This window comes from Staurois parvus, unplaced genomic scaffold, assembly GCF_062004578.1.
Source record: "Staurois parvus isolate SC_StPar_1 unplaced genomic scaffold, SC_StPar_1.0 ptg000018l, whole genome shotgun sequence".
NCBI classification, from domain to species: domain Eukaryota; kingdom Metazoa; phylum Chordata; class Amphibia; order Anura; family Ranidae; genus Staurois; species Staurois parvus.
This window is the reverse complement of record NW_028317814.1, coordinates 2660551-2684827: the sequence shown is the minus strand read 5'-3', so window position 1 is coordinate 2684827 and position 24277 is coordinate 2660551. Positions and strand designations below refer to the sequence as shown.

Genomic DNA, 24277 nt, shown 5'->3' with positions numbered 1-24277 from the left:
TACATGAATATTCTGCTGCAGAAATGTGTCTGAAGAGTCATGCTCACACCTTGTTCTCGCCTGCTGCAGGTGTCTCAGCCAAATCCAAAATATGCACGCGTTTAAGACGGTCTGCCCCTTTCATAATGAACTTCATCTGGAAATAGCAACTGTCCTAAAGGTATTATTCAAGTACAGGAACACACAAAAATGTGCAAGTTCTGACAAAGAAATGCCTATGTTTATGTCATTGGTGGATTGGTAGTTGGTGCTATACATTACATACACTATGTATATACACAGCTATATACAATATACATTGTTTTCTGTAAACCAGGGTTCCATGGGACCCATAGGTTCCTCCAGAGGTTGCTAGGGGTTCCTTGAACAGTGAGCAATTTGTACCTATCAGCTAAGTTCCCGCTAATACCATTGATCTTTTTAGCTATCTGTAAGGGAGTAATTCTTCTCAACGACGACAAGTGTAAGGAGCATTCTTCCCACTGACCATCATGCTAATGTAACATTTAGTTGTAGATATAGTCATTTTCAACAGGGGTTACCTCAGATTGGAACTTTATTTTAAAGGGTCCCGCTTTGTTGAAAAGGTTGGGAAAGGCTGAAGTATTTACAGACATGAAAGTGAATTGGTTAAGCCCCTGAAGAACGTTGAATTGGATTTTCAACTATACAGTATATCTTGCACTCTCTACCAAAATTACTACTGACTGACAGTGAAATAACAGATAGAATTTTAAGTCTTTCCAACTCTAAACGAAACTAAGATATTTTTTTTCTTACTGTAGTTGGGATTTATTGTTCTCCTTTCTACGTTTTGCTTTCTGCAGTTATTTGTGAACTTATATCTTGTATTCAGAAAAAAGAAAAATGCTATTTGTGTCCAAAGTGACTCAAGAGCTGAATCAGAACTGCCAGTTTACCTTCTAAAAGGCTCTGCATGCTCATTTCTAAATACGGTTTGCTGGAACACAATTGGACTGATTGAGGGGAAATTTGACATCACAAAGGAGTGCTGTGAAAGATGGAAAACCTATCATACAGTGATACATTTTTATTATGTCTTCCTAACTGTGCTCCAGCATGCTCCGATAAGTCTACACTGGGTACAAATTACAAGGTAAACAGGCTATAGCAGGAGGGAAGAAAGTCCTAAATCTACTCCTCAGCCAGAACATTTGGAAACAATGCTTCTATTTATTAGGGACTGTTTCTACTATTCAGGTTTTAAATGTGGTATGCATAAAAAATGCATATAACCATGGTTAAAATCCCTGAGCCAATATAGCTGAGGGGGCCTAAACATCATTTCTGCTCAGGTCTGCCACAAGCATTGAGTACATTAGTGCAGCTTGAACATAATTGCAGGGCTTTTAATACATTATCACACATTGATAAAATTATTTATATTGGTGTGTAAGGACAGCCAAAAGCATTTTTTTTAGCTCTGGATAGAGTGTGAAAAGTGTATCCCCTGTTGGGTTTTTACTGCTATTCGGGGCTCTGTTTAAAAGATTTTCCCTCATTGTCAAGGTGAAAATTTCAGACAACAGGAAGCGAGGGAAAATCAGCTACATAGATTAAAAAACAGTCAGGGGCTCTAACCTTCCTAGTCCTAAAACTATTTTATTTTTGTTGTTATTGCTGTTTTAGATGTACTATCACTTTTTGTCAATGGAAACTGTTGTCACCAAGATAAAAAAATGAAAAGAAGTCTCCGAAAAGAAGTCTCCCCAACAGGGGTTCTAGTATTTCAATATATCCAAAACGAGAAAAAGGTTTTGGTTGAACATATACTATACTTAAAACTACCCAACTTAACATACATATCATATATGGCTAAATGGTTAGCACTTCCGCCTGGCAGTCCTAGCATCATTGGTTCGAATCCTAGCCATGGCACCTCCTGCCTGGAGTTTGCATGTTCTCCCTGTGCCTGCATGGGTTTCCTCCGCGTACTTTTCTCCCACACTCCAAAGACATGCTGGTAGGTTAATTGGATCCCGTCTAAATTGGCCCTGTACATGAATGTGAGTTAGGGACCTTAGATTGTACACCCCTTGATTGTTAGGGACTGATATGAATGTACAATATACAGGTGAAACTCAAAAAATTAAAATATTGTGCAAAAGTTAATTTATTTCAGTAATGCAACTTAAAAGGTGAAACTAATATATGAGATAGACTCATTACATGCAAAGCAAGATAGTTCAAGCCGTGATTTGTCATAATTGTGATGATCATGGCTTACAGCTCAGACTGACTCCGACCACTTTGGAACCGCCCTACTAACTCTCCCGGCCATCAGGCCCCTCTTAAGCCCCACCCAAGCCCCCTCCAATCAGCTACTACTTTCCCATTTCAAACCAAACTCCTCTATTAACCCTAAGATGTTCCGCCTATCCTGCCAACCTAGTCATGTCAGGTCCTCCGCCTAATGCTGCGCAACTAGCTCCAAGCCTTATTCTTTACTTCCATACAACAGTGTGAATTAATGTATTTAGACATACTGAATATACAACAGAAATCAGTTGGATGGAATTAATCTTATCAGTGTGTAAATGTATTAATCAGGGCTTTTTTTTTCTCAGAGAAGAGGTGCAGGTACTTCCCCCTTCCAAGTCACCCCTTGTTCCCCCCTCCCCTCCCCCCATCTCCAAGCACTGTACCTTGGTTCCACCTCCTACACATCTCCCGGGGCTGCCCCTTTTAGAGACTACTGAACCAAGTATCAATTTGTGATGCTACCCAATTTGTATGGAATTTGTTAACGATGACAAGAAAAGTAGTGAAATAGATCCCCTGCAGCCAGCAACAATAGCTTCCCCCCAGCAACAATACAGTAGATCTCCCAGCAGCTAGAATCATTAGACCCTCCAGCAGCCAGCAACAACAGACCCATCTCTCAACAGTAGATTCCTACCAGCAACAATTGACCTCCTAGCAACGTAAGACCCTCCCCAGCAACAATAGATCCTCCAGGACAATAGCTTCTCACCAAAAGCAATAAAGCTGCCCAGCAACAATAGATCCCCTAGCAGCCAGCATCAGTAGACCCTCCAGCACACTGCAGCACCCCATTACTAGTACTAGAGGTGCCTAAAATGCATGTCCCCATGTTCCCACTGAAAAAAACCCTTGTTTTAAATAATCATGTACAGGTGAAACTTGAAAAATTAGAATATCGTGCAAAAGTTAATTTATTTCAGTAATGCAACTTAAAAGGTGAAACTAATATATGAGATAGACTCATTACATGCAAAGCAAGATAGTTCAAGCCGTGATTTGTCATCATTGTGATGATTATGGCTTACAGCTCATGAAAACCCCAAATCCACAATCTCAGAAAATTAGAATATTACATGCAATCAATAAAACAAGGATTATACATAGAACAATATCGGACCTCTGAAAAGTATAAGCATGCATATGTACTCAGTACTTGGTTTGGGCCCCTTTTGCAGCAATTACTGCCTCAATGCGGCGTGGCATGGAAGCTATCAGCCTGTGGCACTGCTGAGGTGTTATGGAAGACCAGGATGCTTCAATAGCGGCCTTCAGCTCTTCTGCATTGTTCGGTCTCATGTCTCTCATCTTTCTCTTGGCAATGCCCCATAGATTCTCTATGGGGTTCAGGTCAGTCGAGTTTGCTGGCCAATCAAGCACAGTAATCCCACAGTCATTGAACCAGGTTTTGGTGCTTTTGGATTGTGGATTTGGGGTTTTCATGAGCTGTAAGCCATAATCATCACAATTCTGACAAATCACTGCTTGAACAGCATTAATCATGTTAAGGATACGAAGGGTGTTGTCTCGCCTGATGTCCCGTCTGATCTCTGTGTATGAGATTAGGGATGTAGGGCAACAGCCTTTTGGCCAAGATTTTTGCAAACAGTTTCAAGTCAATATTTAGCAGTGCAATAGGGCAGTAGCTACCGCAATGTTATGGGTCTTTGCCTTCCTTTGGTATCAGGGAGATGTAAGCGCTGCCTGCATCTGGAGGTATAGGCTGTCTCTTTGCCAGGGAATTATATGCTGCCACCATATGAGAGGAAAGGAGGTTAAAGAAGGTCTTATTTTTTATTTTATTTATTTCAGGTACTTATATAACGCCGTCAATTTACGCAGCGCTTTACATATATGTTGTACATTCACATCAGTCACTAACCCTTAAGGGGTATACAATCTAAGGTATACAATGCTGTCAGGCCATCTGGGCCTGGAGCTTTCTTGGGTTTAGAGAGGGAAAGCGCCACTCCCAGTTACTCGACTGAGATAGGGGCTTCCAATTCCTGACAAATGGAAGGGGAAAGAGTGGGCATACCGGTTGTCTAATGAGTTGGCATTCAGGGAGAAGTACTCTCTGATAGAGTGTTCCAGGGTAGCCTTAATCTCAGGGGACTTAAGCAGGGCTTCATTCAGACACCAAGAAGGAGGACTATGGAAATCAGGCCCTATCTGCAATTCAAGGAATACAGGCGCATGGCCTGAGAAGCCAATGTCACCTATACGCGTCGACTGAACTCTGAGGAAATCTTTTTGTTGAACAAAAAGGTAGTCTAAACGAGAGTACGTTTGGTGGACTGTAGAGTAATAAGAATAGTCCTTCACATTGGGATGGCATATGCGCCAGGTGTCGACCAGATGTAGCAGATGGAGTTCGGCTTTCAGTTGTTTAAGGCAGGAAAAAGAGAGACGAGAGGAGACATCCAGGAGTGGTTCCAAGACGAAGTTAAGATCACCACCGAAAATTAAGGTGCCCTCCATAAAGTCTAGCAGCATCAGGAGCAACCCCCTCAGGAATGGTATGTGGTTCATATTAGGGAAGTAGACATTAGCAAAAGTCACTGTAAATTGGCCAATCTTACCTCCAACAAGATAAACAGATATCGGCCCAGCGGGTCCTGTCGCACTGCAGAGAGAGACCAGGGGACCGTTTTGGCTAGTAGAATACTAACCACTTTCGATTTGGAATTGGAGACAGACAGTGGTTTACCACCGGGAAGTCTCGGTTAATGAGCCTAGGGACATTGTTAACCTGAAAATGGGTTTCCTGTATAAATGCCACCTGTGTCTTGCTTTTTTTCAAGTCCAGAAGAAGTCTGGCCCCTGACATTGAAAGACGCAATTTGCAATGTACCCATCATATAGTGTCTGAATTGGCAGGCCAGAAGGAAGAGAGAGGGGACACCCTGGGAGGGGGATGCAGAGGAAAAATTAGAGTTAAACAGATCAGAATGGAAGAGGTAATCAGAGACATCAGTGAGATAAATAGAAGGAATGGTAGGGGAGAAAGAGGAGAGTGGTGAGGAGGGAAAAAGGGGGAAAAGAAGAAAGAGGGAAGAACAGGGGATGATATAGAAAGAATAGGGTAGGTATAAAAGGGAAGAAAGAAGATGTAGACAGGCAGAAGAAAGAAGAATAAGGGTGTAGTGATGGGTTCCCCAAAAGTAGAGAGATCTATAAAGATTGTGGAGGAAGCACCAGGGGGAAGGAGCGAGATGGGGGGGGGGGGACAAAAAAGGTGAGAAATAGGGGTAGCAGACTAAAAGTAGGCTCCTTTCGGATTGCACAGAAGTACACCCTCTAGGGTAGGCCCTATGGGGGGTAGTAGATAGACTAGGGAACATGAAAAGGGAGAGATGCTCAGGACAGTCTGTCCAGACTATTAGCTAAGATTAAATACATTGGAGGCCTAGAAACTGCAGCATTATCAGACTGAAACAATAAGAAACAAAAATACAACATAGAAAAATGATAAGATACCCTACACCAGCATTACCCCATAAAAAAAGAGGAGAAAATTTGTATTGCAGAGAGAGGTGTCTGGCTGGAGATTCCCACGACCCCTTTGACTTTAGCACCGGAAGGTGAAACAAAGCCGGGCATGATCCAGGGATCTAAGAGTATTCGGAGACATGATACTCCTCAGCCAGGCGCCGCCTGCCAAGAATGAACATGTTTAATAAAGCATCTGCAACCAACTTAATAACAATAAATGAACAATAACAGCCAGTGTAATACCGCCAGTGAGGGCCTAACTATAGGAGGCCTTCCTGCCAGAGGTAGTCATGTAAGGCACTGCACGGTAGACAGAGAGCAGTGGGAGCCCGATCCAAACGAGGATGGCCCCCCAGGTAACCAACTGCCTAAGTGGGTTATGGTCTCTGCATAAGGATGATGGGAATATCCCAAGGCCCGTGGGCTAGAGGCCAGCCACATTCACAGAGTATAGACAGGTAAGACCACACTCACAAACATGAACAGAGAGTAGAGTTCGCATGGAGTAGTCCCTGGAGGCCTCAAGGCCACTGGTGTCATTGTCAATCCTCCGTCACAGACGGGGTACGTCTGGGTGGTTCGCCGCCATAGACCTCCCACACGGTGAACTTGATCGAGCTCCAACTCCTCAGTGAGGGGCCTGACCAACAACTGGTCAAGAATGGCAGTCACTGTCAGGCGGAGGTCTATGCCCGCTGTGCCCTCCGGTATGCCCTGCAACCTCAGATTGTTCTTTCTGCTCCTGTTCTCTCCATCCAAAATATGTAGTTGAACATCAATGAACTGGCGGCGATAGTCAGTTCGGCCCCCTTCCAGTACCAAGAGCCAAGTCTCCATGTCAGTGGAGGCAGACTCCAGAGCAATCACTCTCCTCCACTGAGTCAATCTGTTGATGTAGGTCCTGGATCTCGAGAGAGAGAGAGCGTTGACAATAAAGGTTGCCATAGCCTGCATATCCTTCTTGGGCGGCAGCTTGGCGATCATTCCCCGGAGGTCACCATCATGGTGTAGTGTCGGGGGTAAGGAGGGAGTGGGATCCCTAGGGAAGTCCGTTCAAGGCAGTATAGGCATAGAGATAAGGGAGTCTGGGCTGGCTGCCGAGGTGGCCACCGCTGATGTAGAGAGCATCTGTGCAGCAGACGATTTCCTGGAGAAGGAAGATACAGCCTGTCCGGATTTTATTGGTGCCATCTTGGGTAGAAAGGCGGTAGTCAAGGCCAGAGACCCTACTGAATGTTGCAGCAGGAAATATTGTGTGCTCTCCTGATTGTGTGGTCCCCCGTGCGCTGACGGATGTTTCCTATTATCAGGCATTGCAGCTGCCAGAGTGGGCTAGACTGGGTGTCTGGGCAGCGATCTCGGCAAAGCTCTCCAAGAAGCTTGTTCATGCCGCCATGTCCAAGCCATGCCCTCAGCCAAAGCTCGTTTGACTGTACTTCTGTAGATTACAGGAGTGCAGTTCGGTTTGCACTCCTGTGTCCCATTTTCAACTGACAGCGGGCTAAAGTCTGCTATTGGCTGGTGTCACTCCAGATTCCTGGACTGGCACCTGGCTCAGCATCTCAGTGAGCCGCTGAGAGCCACAGCGCTCCAGTGAACGCTGGGAGGGTAGAGCAGAGAGAGGTGACCTTCAGTCTGCTCAGAGCAGGGACCTTCAGTCTACTCAGAGCAGCATGGAGAATTGAGCGATCAGTGGTGTCTGTTTGCTCAGTTCTCACCCTAAGAGCCAGCGGAGGACAGATGCAGCATGCTGAGTCCACGTAGGTAAGTCTAAAAAAAAAAAAAAATCCAATACTTATCTTTTAAATAAAAAAAAAGGTTTATATTTACCTGCTCTGTGCAGGGGTATTGCATTAAGCGTCCCCTCTTATGGGGTACCCCGCCAGTGCTGTGTGCTCCTACTCTTCTGCGTGTGCCCCCATATCAAGCTGTGTGCTATGGGTGCACATGGCGGGTGTGCACCCAAGCTGGGCTATGTGCATCCATAGATACACACAGTGCAATTCAGCCCCGCCCCCCACTCCCTCCTCACAGGATTTGACTGACAGTAGCAGGAGCCAATAACACCTACTGCTTTCAGTGAAGACTGTGAGAGCAGGAAGAGTAGAGAGAAGAGCTGCAGACAGGTACAGTGCTGGATCGATGTGGGATTCGGGCACATGGGGGGGGGGGGGAACAGGCAGTGGAAGGTTTTTTACCTTAATGCAGAACCACTTTAATAATAACATACATTTACTAATCACAATGCATTTTGATGTGCAGTGTGATGTACAAGGACCCTAAGCAGGGGATGTCTTTAATGATCATTGTATGGAGCTTCAAGATAGGAATTGGTCCTGATATTAATTTTTATTTGTCACTAAAATATTATTAAAACACATTAACAATATGTTTTTGCAACCCCAATTCCAAAAAAGTTAGGACACTGTAAAATCTACATAAAAACAGAATGTAACTATTTGCAAATCTCATAAACCCATATTTTATTCATAATAGAAATAGAAAATATATCAAATGTATAAACTAAGAAAATGTACCATTTTAAGAAAAAAATAAGGAAATTATGAAATTGATGGCAGTAACACATTGGGACAGGGCCATATTTATCATGATATAGCATCCCCTCTTCTTATAACAACACTCTGTAAACGTCAGAAAATTGAGGCTTTTGGGAGAGGAATGTTGTTCCATTCTTGCCTGATATAGAATTCTAACTGTTCAACAGTCTTGGGTCTGTATTGTATTTTTCAGTTCAAAATGCACCAAAGATTTTCAATTGTTGAATGTTCTGGACTGCAGGCAGGCCAGTTAATCACCTGGACTCCTCTAGTACGAAGCAATGCTGATGCTGAATGCTTTCCCTGAAAAAGATGTTGTCTGGATGGGAACATATGCTGCTCTAAAACTTGGATATAGCTTTCAACATTGATGGTGCTTTCTAGATGTACAATCTGCCCATTCCATACACACTAATGCACCCCCATACCATCTAAGATACAAGATTATAAACTGAGCACTGATAACAAGCCCAAAGGTTCCTCTCCTCTCTAGCTCGGAGGATACAGCGTCCATGGTTGCCAAAAAAGACTGTCAAATTTAGATTCATCTGACCACAGAACAGTTTTCCATTTTGCAACAGACCATGTTAAATGAGCTTTGGTCCAGTGAAAATGGCGGTGTTTCTGGATCATGATCAGATATGGCTTCTTCCTTGCATGACAGAGCTTTAACTTGCATTTTAGGATGACACAGCAAACTGTGTTCACAGACAGTGATTTTTGAAAGTATGCCTGAGCCCACACAGTGATGTCACAGAATCATGCCTGTTGCTAGTGCACTTTATGTTATTATGTACTGTAGATGATGATGATGATATATTTAAAGTCTCTGTAATTTTACATTGAGGAACATTATTCTGAAATTGTTTGACAATTTGTAGACGCAGCTTTTCACAGATTGGTGAACCTCTGCCCAGCTTTACTCCTTAGGCACTCTGACTCTTTAAGATGCTCTTCATACCCAATCATGTTACTGACCTGTTGTCAATTAACCTAATTAGTTGCAAAATGTTCTTCCAGCTCTTCCTTGTTAGTACCACTTATTTTGCCAGCTTTTTTTTTACCCTGTCCCAATTCTTTGAGATGTGTTGCTGCCATCAATTTTAAAACATGCTTTTTTTTCTTTAAATGGCACATTTTCTCAGTTTAAACATTTGATGTGTTTTCTATTATCTACCCATATTGTAAAATGTTATGATATTTGCAAATCATTACATTCTGTTTTTACGTATATTTTACTCACTTGCTGACCACCCACAGTACATCTACTGTGGGCAGGTGGCAGGTACAGGCAAATCGACGTACCCATACGTCATTTTGCCTGTACAGAAACAGGGTGTGCAGCACTCGCCACACTCCCCGCCCCCCCTAGTGGAATGCGGATCCCAGGACTTGGGGCCTGGTGATCATGTGATCACAAGGTCAACAAAGCTGTTATTAATCAATATGATTCATAATGTCTTTGCTTCTTTTATTAGTGAGGTTAGTGAGCTGTGGTTGGCCCACATTTATCACATTGTGCCTGGGCCAATCACAACACCCTGTACCATGTGATTAGCTGTAGCCACTCACATATTACTAGTATTCACAGCTGTCTTAACCCATTAATGACAGTTCAAAGCATTGCTGGTACAATGATCTTCATTGTACCAACAATCAAAGTGTAAAAAAAATCATGGTGTCACCAATCGGTGTCCCTGATCATCACCACACCAATCATATAATGATGCTGTACTGTGTTGGTGACTGTATTAATTTTTTTTGTTTTCTAAAAAATTGTGACACAAAAATTACAATTTCAAAAAACATGCCATGCCTCTTACTAAATACCTCAGACTGTCTACTTTCCAAAAAAGGGGTATTTATACTGTCCTGGCATTTTAGAGTCTCAAGAAATAGGATAGGCCCTCAGTACATTAGGATTGATCAATTTTCAAATACATATCCCATAGTTTGTGGACGCTATAACTTTCCTACAGACTAAATAATATACACTTATTGGGATTTGTTTTACCAAAGACATGTAGCAGAAAGAAATTAATTGGTCCCAATATGAATTTTAGTTTGGGCCAATAAAAGGGTTTATCAGCCCACGTGTTTCAGTGGTTATGCACAATCCCCCTTCATCACGCCTATACTATAACAGAAACAGATTTGTTTTTGTTATTTTTATTACACCAATGTATCAATTCATGAATTCCATAAAAATAATTACAACTTCAATTCCAACAAAAGTTGGGATGCTCTATAACCACTTCAGCTCCAGAAGATTTTACTCCCTTCACGACCAGATCATTTTTTGCTATTCAACACTGCTCGAATTTAACAAAATTTATATAATTTTTTTTTCACACAAATAGACTTTCTTTGGTGGTGTTTTTTATTTTTTAATATATAAACGAAAAAAGAAAATGTTTTCTATTTTTTGCTATAAAATATATGCAATAAAATAAAAAAGTCAAATCTCTTCATAAATTTAGGCCAAAATGTAATCCTCTTGCTGATGATTCTCCCAGGGACCCTGTTCTGGCTTCAATAGGAAGCTGCCCACTAAAGCATTCATTTGATTTATATGGGACCTCTACCATGCTTGATGTCCAGCACTCTACCACCTGAATTCCAGAATAATCTAATGTTCACAGAAATGAGAGTGTTAAAGTATGATGGGAAGAGAAATGCAGAGACGGTAAAGCATTAAAAAATAAATATTTTATGTTTTACTTGTATCTTTGACTTTGCATTCATGTTCATTTCCATTCATTACTGAGCTAATATCACCCCATTTTACTGCAAAGGAAAGCCGAGCCAGGAACAGATGAATAGACCACTGCATGCCATTGTGTGTATTCTGTGTATACTTCTATAGAATATTCTATGTGCACCCCCACGCTGTCCAATGCTGGGCTCAATGACTCTGCTATTTACTCTTCTCAAGTGACACGAACCTAATTATTTTAGATTAGTTGGAGACGCTGAAGTCACGCAGAGCTTAGTAAGAGGAGTTCCTGTCTTTTTTAAAATATCTATTTAGTCAAATGCTGGTATTCAGTGAAATTAATTAATGTGCAAGGGATTGGTTTACCAAAGCATTGACTTTGGTTTTTGTTTTTCAGAAAGGCACACTAGAATGGTATGAAAAGACCTACATGTCATACAAACCTGTGGAAAAGGTGAGTCCAACGATTTACTGGTGTTCATGTCAAATTGATTCAGAACCCAAAGTTAGTAAACAAATAAACAATTTAGCCCATATCATGTATACTGTACTCATAGCAAACTTGGATCAAATTCTTGTTGAATAATGCTTTCTGTAAATACCCATAAAGCAGCTTAGTACAAGATCCCCGTCGTCCTCTACATACATGCAAAAAATAGAAGTCATGCACACAGAATGCCTTTTCTAAATTATAAAATGGGAGGGAAATCACAAATTGAAGCTTGGAGTCCCTATAGGTGGCTTAAAGATGAACTCCAGGCAGATATAAAAAGACACAAATAAATACAGCTTTGAAATTATTAACATCATGAAATTTATTTTTACATGCAAGCAGTGTAATTACCTGAATTTGACCTGGTATCAGATGTACTGCAGTAGAGGAGCATGCCCATAGGAGGAAAGGGAAGAGTGATAGATGAGCTACTCTCCTTTCACTGTTTAGTCACTATGGGGTAGATTCATTAGAAATGGAGCACTCAGAATCTGGTGCAGCTGTGCATGGTAGCCAATCAACGTCTAACTTGTTTAGTTAAGCATTAGCAAAAAAAGCCTAGAAGCTGATTGGTTTCTATGCAGAGCTGCACCAGATTTTGCTGTTTCCAGTTTTAGTAAATAACCCCCAGTGAGTGTAGGAAGGATATCTGTAAGATCAACAGTGGTACTGCAGCAGTGAAAGTGCAGGGCTCCTCCCCTATCATGCAGGGTTGCGTTGCACAGTGGAGCTGTGTAAATCTCAGGACCAAAGGGACAGAAATGCAAATCTGTTGGCAGATAAAACAGCTACCATATATGTATTTTATATTTGTATATACAGTGGGTATAGAAAAGAATTACCCCCCCCCCCCTTTAAAATAATCACATTTTGTTGCATTGCAACCTGACAGTTTTTGTTTTATCCAACTGTATTTACCAGTGCAACTTATAACATCCAAGTGAAAGATATAACAGCAACATGTCAGGGGAAAAAAAAAATCGAAAACAGAATCACTGAGTTGGTAAAAGGATCACCCCTCTCCTACAAATGACTTGTATACTCAATCAGGTGTAGCTAATCACCATCTCAATGGCACACAAACCCATTTGACTTTCAACTGTGATCAGCTGTGCTCATTTTGATTAGCTCAACATGAAAAGAGCTTTTCTGGAGCATTTCAGTCCGTGATAGTGCAACTGAAGCAAACAATCAACTATGGGTGGCAACGTACTGTCAAAAAATCTCCAGGATAATGTTGTGGACAGGAACAAGTCAGGAGATGGATATAAAAAAATTCAAAGACTTTATCAATGCCTAGAAGCACAGTTAAGTCTATTATTAAGAAGTGGAAGGTATTTGTACAACAAAGATCCTCCATGGATCAGGACGTTGCTTCAAACTGGATGCAAGAGCCAGGAGGAAACTGGTCAGAGAGGCTACCAAGAGGCCTACAGCAACTCTGAAGCAGTTGCAGGAATTTATGACAAAGAGTGGTCATTGTTAGTATGTGTTTGTGACAACAATATCCCAAATTCTCCACAAATGTGGCTTGTATGGGCAGGTTGCAAGAAAAAAGCCACTTCTCAAAAAAGGCCACATGCAGTCATGACTGAACTTTGGCAAAACGCACCTTGGAGATCCTGAGCCCACATGAAAAAAGGTGTTATGTTCAGATGAGACTAAAATTTTATTATTTCATGAATGTCCTTGCATGGCCTAGTCAGAGCTCGGACTTAAACCCCATTGAAAAATCTGTAGAATGAATTGAAGACTGCAGTCCACAAACGGTCACTATCAAATTTACCTGAACTTGAGCAGTTCTGCAAAGAAGAGTGAGCAAATATTATAAAGTCTAGATGTGGAAAGTTAGTAGACATATCCCAACAGACTAAAGGCTGGAATTAAAGCAAAAGGTGGTTCAACAGAATACTGGCACAAGAGGGTGATTCTTCTTCCAACTCAGTGATTCTGTTTTTGAATTTGTTTTAAGTTTTTCTGACATGTTGGTGTTATATCTTTTACTTGGATGTTATAAGTTGCACTGAGTGAATACACCTGGATAAAAAAAAAACTGTCTGTCTTTATTTCACGTTGCATAGCAGCAAAATGTGATTATTTTGAAGGGGATGATTCTTTTCTATACCCATTGTAGCTGTTTGCCTGGAGTTCAGCTTTAATATGGGCAACTCAGATGCAAAATTCAGGAAACATATTCGGACTACTTTGGCAAAGTGAAGGCTAACTCTGCCTGGTGTGTGCAGCAAACTAGCAAAGGGATCCCCTTCCACGCTTTCCTAGTCCACATAATGAGTTAGTGCTCTGTTCTTCATTGCCTTCTAGGGGGTGCTGCCAAAGACAAAACACTTACCTTGTTCCATAGTAGGCTTGACCTTACTGTAAATCCCAAACAAATGATAGCTGTCTGTAGAGGCAGCCAAGTAGGTCTGAAGGGGCTTTACTGGTGTATTACTATCTCCTAAAAAGCACAAACATACATTGAGTGAAAAATCTAATTTTATTAATGTCAATTCAACCCAACATATCAGGTTGATTGACACTAAAATCCAAATCAAACAAAAGAGTTTAAAAACATCTGCCTATATTTAGAGTAAACAAAACCCCTTATGTCCATAGCCCCATCCACAACATGTATATATACATACAAACTACATTTGAATGCTCTAGAAGAGGCCACAAAATCAACCCACTGGATGTAGAACAAATCAGTATAATATGTAGAGTGTTACATCATGATAAAAGACATATGGTTGTGGAGGAGTTATAGTTTCTGAATGCATTTTGCTGACATGTTTCTGCAGGAGAGTGGTGTTTGGACAAATATCTGGGTGGTTCTTACATGAAAGTCATGAGCAAAGGCCACTACTAGGGACCATAGGAGTGAGTAAAGGGCAACACACAGCAGATGCCAAATACCAAGCCAAAATAACAGGCAGACAAAGTCACAGACAGTTGGGAAGCATGGCTCTCAAAGGAAAAGGGATATCCAAAGTATCTTCTCTGGACCCTCTGGTTTTAGATGAGGAACCATAAGACTTCCCAAAAGTGTGCAGCTTGCTAAAACAGAATGCTCACCCTGTTCTATAGAAGCCTTGACTTTAATGTATATCCCACTGATACATAATGCCTAAAGGAAAAAAATGTTTTGCTCATCAAATTATTTGGTCAAAACACTTATCTGTCTCTTTATAATGTAATTTTTTTGTATTTTAGAATGATGTGGAGCAGCTGAGGAGCCTGGTGAAGTTAGCAGACGCTGTCCATGAAGATGTGGAGAAAAGCCAGAATGTGTACAACAAGCTGTTTGTCAAGTGAGTTTCTTGGAATCGCCATTCATATGTAGTATCAATATCATAAACCTTGATCGTTACCAATACCATAAACTTATAATTATGGGTTCAAAGATGCCTTCTTCTAGCCGTCAGTGGGACAGGATCAGTTCTTTTGGACTTTGTGGGTTTTTAACCAGTTCACACCTGAATGTGGTGCGAGAAAAACAGGTTCTGTGCGTGTTTCCCACACCACATTGAAAAATCATTGCAGTTGCGATGTTCAGCAGATGTCAATGTTAACGTCACCCCAAACATAGGTTGCATTTGCCTACACCGGATCATATGGTACAGTAATTCCATGTGATCCAGTTGCTCTGCATTTTTTAAAGTACTGCATACAATATTTTTGCTGCAGTCTGGCGCAGTTTCAGCCCATTCAAATAGATGGACTGACGTCACACTGCACCCGTATCACGCCCGCATTGCACCCAGCGTGTTCCTGTGTGATTCGTGGTGTGGACCAGTCCTTACATAGTTCAGCTGCACACAAAGGCAGTAATGCTTGATGTCTCAAAATATTTGCAGCTCAGAAACTATTTACCTTTATTTCTACTATTTTACCACCCTTTAAAAGAGTAGATACTGTAAGTATTCATATATTTGTAGAAATTGTAGAGGTGAGATATACTTTTTCTGATTCTGAGAATTACAAGTAAGATTTACCTGAAAATCCATTTGTTTTTTTTCCCCCTTATAGAATTACTTATTGTTTAGGGAAACAACAAATGTATATTGTGTTGTATAAAACTCAGGTTTATGTGTGGTCACCTAAAAGTTGTGTATATAAAGTAATTAATATTTCCTCTTTCCCTAGCATTGTCAAAGTAGATTACTTTAGCATCACTTACCGGCAACTAGAAAAACTGGTAAGTCATTTTTTTGTACTATTGAGGTGTAATCAGGGGCATTTATACCTAAAATATCTTCAGCATTTTACATTGTTAGTATAATAGAACAATTTGTATGCTGCTAAAAAAAATTCTAAAATGTGTAAAAGTGAAACAGGTTCCAATATACACACTATAAAGTAGGCAATTGGTTGTGAGGCGTATTAATACTCAGTGTTGGGTTGGCTCCCAGGATACCAAGAATCCTAGATCATACCACTAGGCAATTATCATTCAGATTTTCTTTTGATTGGATGTCCAGTCATTTCCTAGGAATTACAAGCACCCTTGGAATCAAATAAAAAATTGGATGTCACATACAAGCATGAGGAAGTGATTCACATTAACCTCACAATACACCAAGTTCTAATTTATGTGATATTGCTGGCTCAGTCCTCAGTACAGAATAATAATAAGTGCTAATGAATTAAATCAACATAATGGGCTTGATTCTCTAATGATTCATAAGTGAAGCAGTTCCATCACTTGATCTGTCTTCTCACTTTTCAAATTATCTATCATTGTCATGCAAATTGATTACTGCTTCACTCTAATTTTCCTTTCATGCTAGGTAGATACTTGGGGCACAGGTGGATTGCACATAAGCCCTTCCCCTTAACACACCCTCTTGCCATGGTGCATTTTAATAAGTACCCCTATTCTGGAGATTCCCTCAAAGGCTTACATGATCGAAGAGGTGCAGTGAGAATATCAACTGAGATCTCTGGTGTTCCAAAATCAGGAGGGAGGTGGGCTGAATTTTTTTTTATCGCAGATGTGCACTGTAAGATGAAAAATTGAAAAAACAAACTGTAACCTAAAAATAGCTTCTTCACCTTGGGTGTTAATCTCAAAATAAATATTTCAGGATGTCACTAATGCCAGTAACAATTTTCTTCTTTGTGGAACCAAGAGGCATCGCACATGATACCCACCTCCACCCAGCACCTCACTCACCGCCCTTGAGATTGCCAATCACTTCAAAAACAAGATTGACACAATTCGCAAGGACATTGCCGCAACTCACACGCCCTCTCAACCCGTCCCCTCTCACACAGCTACCCCCTCATCCCCCCTCCCCCTCGACATTACCCGCAGGGACTTTGTCACTGCTCAAACTCCCTCCAACCCCGTTCCCCCTCACTCAGCTACCCCCTCATCACCCCTCTCCCACGGCCCCACCACTGCTCTGACCTCCACTCCCACCCCACCCTACATTCCTCATACTGAAGCTCCCCCAACACTCCACACCTTTGACCTTACTACCATCGAGGAAGTCTCCAAGATCCTCTCTGATGCCCGCCTCACCACCTGCCCCCTCGACCCTATCCCCTCACAATTCCTACGACCTCCCTCCCCCTCCATCCTACGCTCCCTCACCCACATCTTTAATCTCTCCCTCTCCTCCAGCACTTTCCCCTCCCCACTGAAGCATGCACACATCACCCCCATACTTAAAAAGCCCTCCCTGGACCCCAATGACCCGAACAACCTCAGACCCATCTCCCTGCTCCCACTTACATCTAAACTCCTCGAGCGTCTCGTCTACACCCGCCTATGCTCTCACCTCAACGACAACAACCTCCTCGATCCCCTACAGTCTGGCTTCCGCCCCCTACACTCCACCGAAACCGCCTTACTCAAACTCTCCAACAACCTTCTAACCGCCAAAGCTAATGGCCACTATTCAGTGCTCCTACTCCTTGACCTCTCTGCGGCCTTCGACACAGTTGACCACCCCCTCCTCCTCAAAATACTACACTCCCTCGGCCTCAGAGATTCTGCTCTCTCCTGGCTCTCATCCTACCTGTCACAACGCTCTTTCAGCGTTACCTATAATGCTACCACCTCCCCCTCACTCCCCCTCTCTGTTGGGGTCCCTCAAGGCTCTGTCCTTGGGCCCCTTCTCTTCTCCATCTACACCTCCTCCCTTGGCCAACTCATACACTCTCACGGCTTCAACTACCACCTCTATGCCGACGACACACAAATCTATCTCTCAACCCCCCACCTCACCCCCTCGGTCTCTGCCCAAATCACACACCTACTGAGCGACATATCAGATTGGATGTCGCTCCACTTCCTTAAACTGAATCTCTCCAAAACCGAGCTCCTTGTCTTCCCCCCAGCCCGAACCCCACCCCCCATTGACTTCTACATCACATCCAACAACGCCAATATCAAACCCGCAATGCAGGCCAGAGTACTTGGTGTCATTCTGGACTCCAACCTATCCTTCCAGCCCCAAGTGCAATCTTTAACAAACTCGTGCAGACTCCACCTCCGCAACATCGCCAAAATCCGCACGTTCCTAACCCCAGAAACCACTAAACAGCTCATCCACTCCCTCATCATATCACGACTCGACTACTGCAACTCCCTCCTCACTGGCCTGCCTCGCCGCTGGCTATCCCCGCTTCAGTCGATCCTGAATACGGCTGCCAGACTCATTCACCTTTCCAACCGCTCCATTTCCGCCACCCCCCTCTGCCAATCCCTCCACTGGCTTCCGATTGCGCAACGGATCAAACTTAAAATCCTAACACTGACGTACAAAGCCGTCCACCATACTGCCCCGAACTACATCACTGACCTAATATCCAAGTACCGCCCAGCACGCACACTCCGCTCCTCACAAGACCTCCTTCTCTCTAGTTCCCTGGTCTCCTCCTCCCATGCCCGCCTCCAGGACTTCTCCAGGGTGTCACCCATCCTCTGGAACTCCCTGCCCCAACCCATCAGATTATCACCTACTCTCCTCTCCTTTAGGCGCACCCTGAAAACCCATCTCTTCAGGGAAGCCTACCTCACCCCCTGCTAACTTGCCGACCTCCTCCACTCTTCCTACCACTCCATCCCCCACAGCTATCTCCTCCTGTACCACTGCCCCATCCCTTCTAGATTGTAAGCTCGAAAGAGCAGGGCCCTCGATCCCCTCATGTTTTGCATTGTATTGGTATTGTTCTGTCACATGTTCTGTCCCCCTTTGTAATGTACAGCGCTGAGTGAACTATTGGCGCTTTATAAATACTGTATAATAATAATAATAATAATGATAAGTACTATCACAGATTGATTTATGAGGTTGTTTGGTGATTATAGGAAGCATACAATAGTTCATGTTCTATATGCTATATTTCTTTCACACCATCTACCATGGCTTAACTGGCACTAGCAGCAGAGCATTATTATGTAGGCTTATTCAGTGAGGTTACTAATGACTGGAAATACGGAAAATCACTGGGAAATGCAATGCTACTGCTGGTCAATGGTGCATCTTGTCAGATATGGCATTTGCTGTATCCTAACCAATGGTAATAAAATAATTCAGGTAATACAGAGCCAGTAGGTGTCAGCAAGTGCCTTTGCTTAAAATATTGTAAAAAAGCATTTGCCTCCTCCGCTATCAATGCCTATTTCTCACATTGGATGTTTTAGATCCAAACCTTGGTTAAAAAACATGCGATCAACAAATTAGACATATTTTTAAATCTTCAGCTATTATTAATTTTATACAACAAATGTAATAGCAGAAAATAAGAAAGGGGGCTAATAACTTTTTTGGGCACTGTATATGACTACTGTGTTGTGTAAGAGAAATGTCCAGGACACAATTAGCTTTTGTATGTTACATTATTTTTTTGTTTATAGGTGGCTGATGAAGTAAGCATTATAATGGAAAACCTTAAGACATCAGAACAAGAGGAGCCTCACATCACTCATGCTATTGGGGAAACTCTGTTTGAACTTTATATCACCCTTAATGAACTAAGGCGGTTTCGAGATTATCTACCTTTAAAGTATGTGGCTTTTACTAATTTGTTAATCTTGGTGGGATGTTTGAATGTAGGTAATGGCTTAATTGACGTACAGTATGCCCTGCCTCTACGTATTTGGTTATCCAATCTGAGAGCCAGTGATTGGGTTGCTGAATGGCAGAGGGTGGGGCTTAACTCTAAGTCACAGTAGTCAAGAACTCTGTATAGCATACATCCGGGATTAAAGTTCTCTCCAGTCACCAAGAAAAAAAATGAAGATCAATACAGGCACCCTGTTCATGCAGTTATATGATCTGACATATTTACTTTAAATTTGAATTTCATTCTTAAGTGTATATCTGGTTAACAAGCTAAGAACAGACATTTGCTTGAGGTCAAGTTGATCTGTTGAAGGGATAAGCATAGAAAACCCAAGGTGTCAGATTCTTCTCTCATTTTTCCAGAGCTGGTTTGAAGTTAAAAAGTGAGACTTGTATGGACTTGCTATGGGAAGAATGTTAATGGACATCCCTGTTAAGCCATTCTGATACCCCTCGACAGTGTTTCTGAAATTTAAACCTAAAGCTGATCTCCATAAAAACTGCTAAATCCAAGGATGAACGCATATGGGAGATGTTTTACACAACATTGCCAGACATTATAGCCAGGCTGGTGGCCTGTCTTCTCTCTCCTGTAGTTAAGCAAATTATCTTGGTCACCTCCCTGTCCATTTATAATTGGCCAGTGAGGGAGCTGAATGATGATTTCATCATGTTGCTTTACAGTATATTTGCATGCAGCACATGTAATTGGTTCTTAGTCCTGCCCATCATCTTCCAGACTAAATCCTACAGTACAGAAGATTACATGAGGCTATTTAGGTTAAGTCAAGTTCAGGTACCTAAACTAGTGCCTTTTAGAAATAACAGTTTGTAATGAATACATAACTGCATTAACCAGTATATCTTTGTCTGCCAGGAGGTCACCTATAAATCATGCCTTATGAATTACTTTTTTTAATTGCCTACATTTTATGGTCTAAAACATACAAAGAGAGAGCGCACGACCACCGTAGTGTAATACCATTTTCTTGTAATAAGGGTTAAAAACTTAAAAATCAGGATTAAAAATCAGATTGCACTCACATTTCCACATAGGTAACAAGCATGTCTGCATGTAAAGTGATCCACCATGTGGTCCCTGTAAGATCTGAAGCATCTGGGTGATCCACTGCCAACCGCAAGCAAGCGAGGGCTGCACTGAAGGCACAGTGACAGACTGCTGGCATTCCTCCCCACCACGCGTGCGCCCAGTCCAGTCAGCGTCATGTTTCGTAGGCAGCTGGTATCTCCAAGGGAGGGCGGATCACAATGTAGGAACACACGTCACAGTTGCTATGATGATGCGTTTTGGAGGCATTTCCTCCTTTATGAAGTCACACTCACTCCCTCTCATCAAAGGTTTTATAGGAACAATGGCTCCTCCTGGCATTCGGATGTTAAGGGACCATCCAGCCTGCAAAACAACCATTTGACCCTGTATAGCAGTTTGCGTTAAAAACAGAGGGTTTTATTTGCATAAATTTGGAAATACACACGTAAGCCGCAGTCCTGCATCAAGGGTCCTCTGTATACTAAGGACCTAATTGTAAAATTTTAGAGTGGTGTGGTCCCTTAAGATCTGAATGCCAGGAGGAGCATGCCTCCGAAATGCGTCATCATAGCACCCTTTACGTGGTTGTGACGTGTGTTCCTACATTGTGATCCACCCTTATCTTGGCTGGAGGGAGATCTGCTAGCTAAGGTCACAGGCAATAGTAAAGCTCTGCTGTAGTGAGTTCAGTTGCATATTCACCATATTTTTGTTATTGAAGTTTATCTTGGAATTATCGTCTGAATAATACAATCAACACTTGGAAAATAATCTGTTTTTCTGTTGTGTTGCCTTCTTGTGAAATTTCCTTCACACCACATTTTTTTCACAGAGACAACAAGTCATTGGCCTTGACGGGGTTTCATGAGCTCTTTAAAGTGTCCATCCACACATGGCTGCAAACTGTGCATGAAAAGACCTGTGAGAGAATACATCGGGCTGTAGAGGTTGATAAGGTAAGAAGAACGTATTTGTGTTTACAAAATGTAATCTACACCTAACGTATGGATTGTTCTGGCTTTATATTAGGTGTCTTCCAAGAATATATATCACCTTACTGAACTTTAACTTTTGACTATTTTAACATGTTGTTTTTTACAAATGTCTAAAATGAACCATTGGGGCTATTTCACACATAATGCAGTGACCCGTGTTTTTCCACGCTGGAAGGACGGCAGTCACCGCTGTTCACAATGCAATGCGCTGCAGTGATCTGCAATCTGCAGACATGCTGTATTTTATCGCAGGGGTGAAGGGTTTTTCTCAGCTAAGCACACCCTCCTGTCTGCATGCCTGGGCTAAGGGCAGATGGACTCCAGAAAGTGAATGCTACATGAATCTTCTGCCCTTACTCAAGATGGCCACGGCCAGAAATGCTAGGGGGGTGTGTGTTTCAAAGTGATTTCTCAGCAAAATAAAACACTCAGATATGGATGGGTGAGTTCACTTTGAATTTTAAAAATAAAATAAATTTGGTTTTTGGCTTGTGGTGCTCAGATTCAGTATAATTCTACATGTATGAGGCAATCAAATTTCAGTAAAATAATGTACATATATTCATTGCATGCAATGTTGTGTTTATGTGAATATTTCTGGGTAGTAGGTTCATAAATTTCATCAGACACTTAATGGGTCCACAATTCATAAAAGGTTAAGAACTACTGGTCTAAATGTTTCCATCTTTACCTGGTCTAGCAAATTGAGACAACCAGACCTATCTTACCACAAATGGCCAGAATAATAGGCTAAAGAGATTGTAAACCCTTACAAATACCCACTGAATTGGCTAGCATCAGGTGATACAAAGAGATGAAAAAATTCTCCTACATAAGTTGTACCTGGTTATCTGAAGCTCTCTGTCGTCTATAGCCTTCTAATGCACACATTTTACACAGCATTTTGACCTTCAGATAGCAGGGGGCAGGAATGTGATGCAAAAGGGATAACAGGAGCATGGTGTGGCAGTCCATGTATGTTTGATGAGTTCAAAATGGGCAGGGGTAAAGGTAGTCCAGTAGGCACTAAGGGCAAGCTGCGTAGTAGCGAAGCATAACTCTGCAGAAGGGAAACAAAGAAACACAACGCCTCTAAGTGTGTACTGTGAAGGTATTTAATAGAAAGATAAGTAGTAACTCACATCTTAGAATTTAAAAACAGGTTCATGGGTAAGAGGGTGAGAAGTCTATAGCCAGATGTTGTGTGACTGATCCAGAGAGGAGATCGATCAGCAGGTAGTGCTGTGTATGTGCAACATGGATGTTAAGCCTGGTGGAATCTCCAAGCTGTCTGCCAGCAGATGGTGCTGTGCATATGTAGCATAGATGGTGAAGCATGGCAGAGTCTCCAAGATGTCCGGGATCAGCACGTGTGGCGTCTGACGTCATCAAAATGCGATGCGTTTCATCATGCCCTGCCTGATGAAAGAGCGCGCCTGGACTCCTCTCGTCCTGCACATGCTCAGAAACGTGTCACATTTTGATGATGTCAGATGCCACACGTGCTGATCCCGGACATCTTGGAGACTCTGCCAGGCTTCACCATCTATGCTGCATATGCACAGCACCATCTGCTGGCAGACACCTTGGAGTTTCCACCAGGCTTAACATCCATGTTGCACATACACAGCACTACCTGCTGGTGGACTAATCGATCTCCTCTCTGGATCAGTCACACAACATCTGGCTATAGACATCTCACCCTCTTACCCATGAACCTGTTTTTAAATTCTAAGATGTGAGTTACTACTTATCTTTCTATTAAATGCCTTCACAGTACACACTTAGAGGTGCTGTGTTTCTTTGTTTCCCTTCGGCAGGAATGTGATGTCACACTTTGCCCAGCTCAGAGAGGAGAGCTGAGTATAAACTGAGAACTGAGTGGAGGGAAGGGACACATTCTCCCCTCTACACATTCTCGTTAGGAAACATACACAGCTGAGGCTTTTAATCATCCACTGTGTGATGAGCGGTGGTGTCTCTTGGGATTGCATGGTATTGGCATTGACCCTTATAAGTGACTCGTGCAGATAGCAGAGGAATGGCAGAGCAGACAGAAATCACAATAGGTGCTTTGGATCAAGACAAGTACACACCATAGAAGGATATGTTTTGTTCATTTTGCTTTTGCAGAGGTTTACAGCCACTTTATTAGATTTCTGTAGAATATTTGGGAACTTTAAGATTGGGTATTTGATTTTTATATCAGCCCCTTGCAGTAATATACAGCTTTTGGATCTTACTTGCATCTTCATGGATGGTGAAGCCAGAGGCAGGGTGTTGCACATTTTGTAAAAGAAAACCAATGCGTTGGTTTAAAACAAACATAAAAGCTTGAGATCATACAACAGGAACCCTTAGCAGGCTGCAGATTCTTCATCTTCTATGTTCCCCCTGGGGACAGTGGCTCTTTTAAATTTAAGTGGCGGATAAAATTGGAACTAGTGTAAAGTTCAGAAAAGAGATTAAGAAACAGAAAGCACGACTGGAATTTCTTTGATTAGGCCTTTTGATTCTTGTAACTAGATGGGCATTCTTAACATATGTGTTTGTTAACTAACTTAATAGCTTGCTTTTTTCAGCTGCATTATACTATACTAACAACATA

At 42.1% G+C, this 24277-nt stretch overlaps 1 protein-coding gene across 1 annotated transcript in view; it reads left to right on the top strand.

Moving 5' to 3' along the window:
* BAIAP3 (BAI1 associated protein 3) overlaps positions 1 to 24277 on the top strand; it is a 534732-nt gene that overhangs the window by 412367 nt on the left and 98088 nt on the right. The window contains exons 17-22 of the mRNA XM_089682088.1: positions 70 to 160; positions 11450 to 11506; positions 14759 to 14856; positions 15692 to 15743; positions 19416 to 19564; positions 21507 to 21630. Coding sequence (XP_089538214.1) covers positions 70 to 160; positions 11450 to 11506; positions 14759 to 14856; positions 15692 to 15743; positions 19416 to 19564; positions 21507 to 21630 — 571 coding nt within the window. The remainder of the gene's footprint in view (positions 1 to 69; positions 161 to 11449; positions 11507 to 14758; positions 14857 to 15691; positions 15744 to 19415; positions 19565 to 21506; positions 21631 to 24277) is intronic.